General features: G+C 44.8%; 1 protein-coding gene across 2 annotated transcripts in view; it reads left to right on the forward strand.

Moving 5' to 3' along the window:
* The window catches only part of LOC110493399 (DENN domain-containing protein 1B-like), a 27,671-nt gene that overhangs the window by 6,824 nt on the left and 10,847 nt on the right, over positions 1-10,000 (forward strand). Inside the window, exons 7-11 of one of the 2 annotated variants that reach the window (XM_036948961.1) lie at positions 3-83; positions 299-379; positions 2,179-2,232; positions 9,446-9,556; positions 9,853-9,953. In XM_036948961.1, coding sequence (XP_036804856.1) covers positions 3-83; positions 299-379; positions 2,179-2,232; positions 9,446-9,556; positions 9,853-9,953 — 428 coding nt within the window. The remainder of the gene's footprint in view (positions 1-2; positions 84-298; positions 380-2,178; positions 2,233-9,445; positions 9,557-9,852; positions 9,954-10,000) is intronic. The other variant, XM_036948962.1, reaches the window with a different exon arrangement.

A 10,000-nucleotide genomic window follows, 5' to 3' on the forward strand; every position in this document is an offset into this window, starting at 1 on the left:
AGACCAATGAGATGCGAGAACTGCTGGGCGCCCTCTACACACATCCCCTGCCAGTGGCTGTCGGCTCTGTCACTCTGCAGCTGGTAAGCCTCAACTAGTCTATTCATCACAACTGTCCCATCAATTCTAATTCCAAGTGGAAATTCCAATTCCAACCCATTATACAGGAAACACAATCATATTACCTTAGGCGGTTGTCATTTAAACTGTTTTCTGTGTTGTAGTGTATCGTGTGGATTTGTTATTAGACAGAGGGGTTTTCTGGGCTGTGTGGTAGTGTGTTGTGTTTCTCTCTGAGGGAGAGAAGCTATTGGTCAGGACAGAGATGCCCCGCCCTCCTGGACATGCCCCCCTCACCCCGGGGAAGGGGCAGGAAGGGGTGAGTCCTGGAACCCTGCTAGGTCTGGACTAACACCTAGAACCTAAAACCTGGTCTGGACTAACACCTACAACCTAAAACCTGGTCTGGACTAACACCTAGAACCTAAAGCCTGGTCTGGACTAACACCTAGAACCTAAAAATTGGTCTGGGCTAACAGCTAGAAACTAAAACTTGGTCCGTCATAACACTTAGAACCTAAAACCTGGTCTGGACTAACACCTACTAGAACCTTAACTGGTCTGCTGCACTAACACCTAGAACCTAAAACCTGATCTGGATTAACACCTAGCACCTAAAACCTGGTCTGGATTAGCACCTAGAACCTTTAACCTGTTCTGGATTAACACCTATAACCTAAAACCTGGTCTGGATTAGCACCTATAACCTGGTTTGGATTAACACCTATGACCTATAACCTGGTCTGGATTAACACCTATAACCTATAACCTGGTCTGGATTAACACCTATAACCTGGTCTGGATTAACACCTAGAACCCAAAACCTGGTCTGGATTAACACCTATAACCTGGTTTGGATTAACACCTATAACATGGTCTGGATTAACACCTATAACCTATAATCTGGTCTGAATTAACACCTAGAATCTAAAACCTGGTCTGGACTAACACCTATAACCTGGTTTGGATTAACACCTAATACCTGGTCTGGATTAACACCTATAACCTATAACCTGGTCTGGATTAACACCTAGAACCTAAAACTTGATCTGGATTAACACCTAATACCTGGTCTGGATTAGCACCTATAACCTATAACCTGGTTTGGATTAACACCTAATACCTGGTCTGGATTAACACCTATAACCTATAACCTGGTCTGGATTAACACCTAGAACCTAAAACTTGATCTGGATTAACACCTAATACCTGGTCTGGATTAGCACCTATAACCTATAACCTGGTTTGGATTAACACCTAATACCTGGTCTGGATTAACACCTATAACCTATAACCTGGTCTGGATTAACACCTAGAACCTAAAACTTGATCTGGATTAACACCTAATACCTGGTCTGGATTAGCACCTATAACCTATAACCTGGTTCGGATTAACACCTAATACCTGGTCTGGATTAACACCTATAACCTATAACCTGGTCTGGATTAACACCTAGAACCTATAACCTGGTCTAGATTGACACCTATAACCTATAACCTGGTCTGGATTAGCACCTATAACCTATAACCTGGTTTGAATTAACACCTATAACCTGGTCTGTATTAACACCTATAACCTATAACCTGGTCTGGATTGACACCTATAACCTAAAACCTGGTCTAGATTAACACCTATAACCTGGTTTGGATTATTACCTATAACCTGGTCTGGATTAACACCTATAACCTATAACCTGGTTTGGATTAATACCTATAACCTATAACCTGGTCTGGATTAACACCTATAACCTGGTCTGGATTAGCACCTATAACCTATAACCTGGTCTGGATTAACACCTATAACCTGATCTACTACTAAACCAAGACATAGTTAACACCTAAAACTAGACAAATTAAAAATCTAAATCATTTGGACACTCGGTGAACCCTGGTTCTCTCAAGATCATCTCTCAGAACCAGACCTGATAACAGGATCATGATGGGTCTACCAGTACTAACATACACCCAGATGTTGTTCTTTCTGACTAAGACTGCACCTCAAATGGCATCCTATTCCCTGCATAGAGCCCTATGTTCCATGGTCAAAAATAGTACACCTATGGGATAGGGTGCCATTTGGGATGGAAACTAACTGCTACTTGTTCCCTTCTTCCCCAGGTCCCGTACTTCATCGCTCCAGACCCCAGAGGACTCCCTTCCATCCCTGAGAGTGTGAGTCTGCTGTCACTGTAATACACTTACCCTGACCCTAACCCTGACCCTGATCCTGACCCTGACCCTGACCCTGACCCTAACCCTGACCCTGATCCTAACCCTGATCCTGACCCTAACCCTGACCCTAACCCTGACCCTGTCCCTAACCCTGATCCTGACCCTAACCCTGACCCTGATCCCGACCCTGATCCTAACCCTGATCCTGACCCTAACCCAGACCCTGATCCTGACCCTGATCCTAACCCTGATCCTGACCCTAACTCTGATCCTGAACCTAACCCTGACCCTGAACCTAACCCTGACCCTGACCCTAACCCTGACCCTGACACTAACACTGATCCTGATGCTAACCCTAACACTAATCCTGATCCTAACCCTAACCCTAACCCTAACCCTGACCCTGACCCTGACCCTGTCCCTGTCCCTAACCCTGACCCTGACCCTGACCCTGTCCCTGACCCTGACCCTGACCCTGTCCCTGTCCCTGTCCCTGACCCTGATCCTGACCCTAACCATGTCCCTAACCCTGATCCTGACCCTGACCCTGACCCTGTCCCTGTCCCTGATCCTGACCCTAACCCTGACCATGTCCCTAACCCTGATCCTGACCCTAACCCTGACCCTGATCCTGACCCTGACCCTAACCCTGACCCTGACCCTAACCCTGACCCTGACCCTAACCCTAACCCTGACCCTGACACTAACACTTATCCTGATCCTAACCCTAACCCTGATCCTGATCCTAACCCTGACCCTGACCCCAGAGGGCTCCCCTCCATCCCTGACAGTGTTAGTTGGTTGTCACTATAATACACTGTTGTAATCATCTACGTGTCAAACTCATTCCATGGAGGGCTGAGAGTCTGCTGTTTATTTCTCCTACCTTGAACTTGATTGATGAAGTAAAGTCCTTAATTATTAAGAAACTCCCCCCACCTGCTTGTCTAGGTCTTAATTGAAAGGAAAACCCATAATCCAGTAGACACGAGGCCCTCCATGGAATGAGTTTGATCTACAGTGTATCTGAACCATAATGCTACTGCTGTTGGTACATTGATAATAGCGTTTGGTTCTAAGTTCTGCTACAAATTCAAGTCAAACTCAGAAGAGCGATTAATGCTGTTTTATTCTCCACACTGGGTGGTACAGATGTATTCACCACACTGGGTCGTACAGATGTATTCACCACACTGGGTGGTACAGATGTTAGATGTATTCACCACACTGGGTCGTACAGATGTTAGATGTATTCACCACACTGGGTCGTACAGATGTTAGATGTATTCACCACACTGGGTCGTACAGATGTTAGATGTATTCACCACACTGGGTCGTATAGATGTTAGATGTATTCACCACACTGGGTCATACAAATGTTAGATGTATTCACCACACTGGGTCGTACAAATGTTAGATGTATTCACCACACTGGGTCGTACAAATGTTAGATGTATTCACCACACTGGGTCGTACAGATGTTAGATGTATTCACCACACTGGGTCGTACAGTTGTTAGATGTATTCACCACACTGGGTCGTATAGATGTTAGATGTATTCACCACACTGGGTCGTATAGATGTTAGATGTATTCACCACACTGGGTGGTACAGATGTTAGATGTATTCACCACACTGGGTGGTACAGATGTATTCACCACACTGGGTGGTACAGATGTATTCACCACACTGGGTGGTACAGATGTATTCACCACACTGGGTCGTACAGATGTATTCACCACACTGGGTAATACAGATGTATTCACCACACTGGGTGGTACAGATGTATTCACCACACTGGGTCGTACAGATGTATTCACCACACTGGGTAATACAGATGTATTCACCACACTGGGTAATACAGATGTATTCACCACACTGGGTCGTACAGATGTATTCACCACACTGGGTCGTACAGATGTATTCACCACACTGGGTGGTACAGATGTTAGATGTATTCACCACACTGGGTCGTATAGATGCAATCACCACACTGGGTCGTACAGATGTATTCACCACACTGGGTCGTACAGATGTTAGATGTATTCACCACACTGGGTCGTACAAATGTTAGATGTATTCACCACACTGGGTCGTATAGATGTTAGATGTATTCACCACACTGGGTCGTATAGATGTTAGACGTATTCACCACACTGGGTCATACAAATGTTAGATGTATTCACCACACTGGGTCGTACAAATGTTAGATGTATTCACCACACTGGGTCGTATAGATGTTAGATGTATTCACCACACTGGGTCGTATAGATGTTAGATGTATTCACCACACTGGGTCGTATAGATGTTAGATGTATTCACCACACTGGGTCGTACAAATGTTAGATGTATTCACCACACTGGGTCGTACAGATGTTAGATGTATTCACCACACTGGGTCGTACAGTTGTTAGATGTATTCACCACACTGGGCCGTATAGATGTTAGATGTATTCACCACACTGGGTCGTATAGATGTTAGATGTATTCACCACACTGGGTGGTACAGATGTTAGATGTATTCACCACACTGGGTGGTACAGATGTATTCACCACACTGGGTGGTACAGATGTATTCACCACACTGGGTGGTACAGATGTATTCACCACACTGGGTCGTACAGATGTATTCACCACACTGGGTAATACAGATGTATTCACCACACTGGGTGGTACAGATGTATTCACCACACTGGGTCGTACAGATGTATTCACCACACTGGGTAATACAGATGTATTCACCACACTGGGTGGTACAGATGTATTCACCACACTGGGTCGTACAGATGTATTCACCACACTGGGTGGTACAGATGTATTCACCACACTGGGTGGTACAGATGTATTCACCACACTGGGTGGTACAGATGTATTCACCACACTGGGTCGTACAGATGTATTCACCACACTGGGTAATACAGATGTATTCACCACACTGGGTGGTACAGATGTATTCACCACACTGGGTCGTACAGATGTATTCACCACACTGGGTGGTACAGATGTTAGATGTATTCACCACACTGGGTCGTATAGATGCAATCACCACACTGGGTCGTACAGATGTATTCACCACACTGGGTCGTACAGATGTTAGATGTATTCACCACACTGGGTCGTACAAATGTTAGATGTATTCACCACACTGGGTCGTATAGATGTTAGATGTATTCACCACACTGGGTCATACAAATTTTAGATGTATTCACCACACTGGGTCGTACAAATGTTAGATGTATTCACCACACTGGGTGGTACGGATGTATTCACCACACTGGGTGGTACAGATGTATTCACCACACTGGGTGGTACAGATGTATTCACCACACTGGGTCGTACAGATGTATTCACCACACTGGGTCGTACAGATGTATTCACCACACTGGGTGGTACAGATGTATTCACCACACTGGGTGGTACAGATGTATTCACCACACTGGGTCGCACAGATGTATTCACCACACTGGGTGGTACAGATGTATTCACCACACTGGGTGGTACAGATGTTAGATGTATTCACCACACTGGGTGGTACAGATGTATTCACCACACTGGGTGGTACAGATGTTAGATGTATTCACCACACTGGGTCGTATAGATGCAATCACCACACTGGGTCGTACAGATGTATTCACCACACTGGGTCGTACAGATGTTAGATGTATTCACCACACTGGGTCGTACAAATGTTAGATGTATTCACCACACTGGGTCGTATAGATGTTAGATGTATTCACCACACTGGGTCGTATAGATGTTAGATGTATTCACCACACTGGGTCATACAAATTTTAGATGTATTCACCACACTGGGTCGTACAAATGTTAGATGTATTCACCACACTGGGTCGTACAAATGTTAGATGTATTCACCACACTGGGTCGTACAGATGTTAGATGTATTCACCACACTGGGTCGTACAGTTGTTAGATGTATTCACCACACTGGGTCGTATAGATGTTAGATGTATTCACCACACTGGGTCGTATAGATGTTAGATGTATTCACCACACTGGGTGGTACAGATGTTAGATGTATTCACCACACTGGGTGGTACAGATGTATTCACCACACTGGGTGGTACAGATGTATTCACCACACTGGGTGGTACGGATGTATTCACCACACTGGGTGGTACAGATGTATTCACCACACTGGGTCGTACAGATGTATTCACCACACTGGGTGGTACAGATGTATTCACCACACTGGGTGGTACAGATGTATTCACCACACTGGGTCACACAGATGTATTCACCACACTGGGTGGTACAGATGTATTCACCACACTGGGTGGTACAGATGTTAGATGTATTCACCACACTGGGTGGTACAGATGTATTCACCACACTGGGTCGTACAGATGTATTCACCACACTGGGTCGTACAGATGTATTCACCACACTGGGTGGTACAGATGTTAGATGTATTCACCACACTGGGTCGTATAGATGCAATCACCACACTGGGTCGTACAGATGTATTCACCACACTGGGTCGTACAGATGTATTCACCACACTGGGTCGTACAGATGTATTCACCACACTGGGTGGTACAGATGTATTCACCACACTGGGTAATACAGCTGCAAAGAGAAGATATGACGTCACAATCACATATATTTACAACCTCTGACTAACCACCCGCCCCCCCTCTTCCCAAACTGACCCCCCTCCTGTGTCGAAAAACAATTAATTGTTAGGCAGGTGGGGTTATTGTCCCAGCTTGAGTCCAGAACCTTCGGTTCTCCTCCACCCACCTCCCTGTCTTCTTATCAGGCTTTGAGACTAGGGGGTGCACATTCTGGCAGCCTGCCACAGTCCACTTCTTATCAGTCAGGAGAGGCTTTGAGATGAGGGAGTGCACATTCTGGCAGCCTGCCACAGTCCACTTCTTATCAGTCAGGAGAGGCTTTGAGACTAGGGAGTGCACATTCTGGCAGCCTGCCACAGTCCACTTCTTATCAGTCAGGAGAGGCTTTGAGATGAGGGAGTGCACATTCTGGCAGCCTGCCACAGTCCACTTCTTATCAGTCAGGAGAGGCTTTGAGACTAGGGAGTGCACATTCTGGCAGCCTGCCACAGTCCACTTCTTATCAGTCAGGAGAGGCTTTGAGACTAGGGAGTGCACATTCTGGCAGCCTGCCACAGTCCACTTCTTATCAGTCAGGAGAGGCTTTGAGACTAGGGAGTGCACATTCTGGCAGCCTGCCACAGTCCACTTCTTATCAGTCAGGAGAGGCTTTGAGACTAGAGAGTGCACATTCTGGCAGCCTGCCACAGTCCACTTCTTATCAGTCAGGAGAGGCTTTGAGATGAGGGAGTGCACATTCTGGCAGCCTGCCACAGTCCACTTCTTATCAGTCAGGAGAGGCTTTGAGACTAGGGAGTGCACATTCTGGCAGCCTGCCACAGTCCACTTCTTATCAGTCAGAAGAGGCTTTGAGACTAGGGAGTGCACATTCTGGCAGCCTGCCACAGTCCACTTCTTATCAGTCAGGAGAGGCTTTGAGATGAGGGAGTGCACATTCTGGCAGCCTGCCACAGTCCACTTCTTATCAGTCAGGAGAGGCTTTGAGACTAGGGAGTGCACATTCTGGCAGCCTGCCACAGTCCACTTCTTATCAGTCAGGAGAGGCTTTGAGACTAGGGAGTGCACATTCTGGCAGCCTGCCACAGTCCACTTCTTATCAGTCAGGAGAGACTTTGAGACTAGGGAGTGTACATTCTGGCAGCCTGCCACAGTCCACTTCTTATCAGTCAGGAGAGGCTTTGAGATGAGGGAGTGCACATTCTGGCAGCCTGCCACAGTCCACTTCTTATCAGTCAGGAGAGGCTTTGAGATGAGGGAGTGCACATTCTGGCAGCCTGCCACAGTCCACCAGATAATTATCCTTCTCAGACACAAAGAGCTATTTCTGAGAATAAGCAATCTATTCACAGTCAAGTGGATATAACGATGCATAACATATAGAGATAATATAATGAACTATAAAAGTGAAGTTATAACATACAGAGATAATATAATGATATAAAACAGTGAAGCTATAACATACAGAGATAATATAATGATATAAAACAGTGAAGCTATAACTTACAGAGATAATATAATGACATAAAACAGTGAAGCTATAACATACAGAGATAATATAATGATATAAAACAGTGAAGTTATAACATACATAGATAACACAATGATATAAAACAGTGAAGTTATAACATACAGAGATAATATAATGATATAAAACAGTGAAGCTATAACATATAGAGATAATATAATGATATAAAACAGTGAAGCTATAACATACATAGATAATATAATGATATAGAAGAGTGAAGTTATAACATACAGAGATAATATAATGATATAAAACAGTGAAGCTATAACATACAGAGATAATATAATGATATAGAACAGCTATAAGACAGTGCTACAGGGCAGTAGTTTACAATCTATTAGCTCTAACACATGCCTCCTACCTCACCGTTATGGAAAGATCCTGTTTAGAGACTGGCCCCCTTTACACATACTGTAGATCATTCCATCTGACTCAGAACACATTCTCTACTGTTGCTAGGCTACTTATATGAGTACAAACATACTAAAATATGTTCAAGGCAATTAGTCAGTTTCCAGCGATAGTATATACATCTCATAGATGACCACTGTCTTGACATTGATTATACTATAGATCTCATAGATAACCATTGTCTTAACATTGACTATACATCTCATAGATGACCACTGTCTTGACATTGATTATACTATAGATCTCATAGATAACCATTGTCTTAACATTGACTATACATCTCATAGATGACCACTGTCTTGACATTGATTATACTATAGATCTCATAGATAACCATTGTCTTAACATTGACTATACATCTCATAGATGACCCCTGTCTTAACATTGATTATATTATACATCTCATAGATAACCAGTGTCTTGACATTGATTATACTATACATCTCATAGATGACCCCTGTCTTAACATTGACAGAGCGATCACTACAGGAAGATAAGACATTCTAAAGTCTCCATGGTTACGACAGGTCTTACAGTACAGCGGGACCTGAATGCTTTAAGTTAAGTGGTACCTATTGTTTTAATACTGTGGTGTGTGTGTGTGTGTGTGTGTGTGTGTGTGTGTGTGTGTGTGTGTGTGTGTGTGTGTGTGTGTGTGTGTGTGTGTGTGTGTGTGCTACAGAGGAACCTGACAGAGTTGGTGGTAGCGGTAGATGTGTCTAACCTCCTCCAGCTCTATGCCAGCATGTTGTTTGAGAGACGCATCCTCATCCTCTCCAGCAAACTCAGCACAGTGAGGATACACACACACACACACACACACACACACACACACACACACACACACACACACACACACACACACACACACACACACACACACACACACACACACACACACACACACACACACACACTATACCTCAACAACTCACAAAACTTAATTCAACCCTTTCTCAAAAGTTGCTTTCCGTAATTTCTAACATAAAGGTATGCTGTTCTGATTGGGCTCCCTCCCTCCCACCTCTCTCTCTCTCCCCCCTCTGTCTCTCCCTCCCACCTCTCTCTCTCCCCGTCTCTCCGCTCCAGTTGACAGCGTGTGTTCATGCCCTCAGTGCTGTGCTCTACCCCATGTACTGGCAACACATCTTCATACCTGTCCTGCCCCCACACCTACTGGACTACTGCTGGTCAGAGAGAGAGAAAACACACACACACACACACACACACACACACA

This window comes from Oncorhynchus mykiss, chromosome 17 (genome assembly GCF_013265735.2).
Source record: "Oncorhynchus mykiss isolate Arlee chromosome 17, USDA_OmykA_1.1, whole genome shotgun sequence".
Lineage (NCBI taxonomy): Eukaryota > Metazoa > Chordata > Actinopteri > Salmoniformes > Salmonidae > Oncorhynchus > Oncorhynchus mykiss.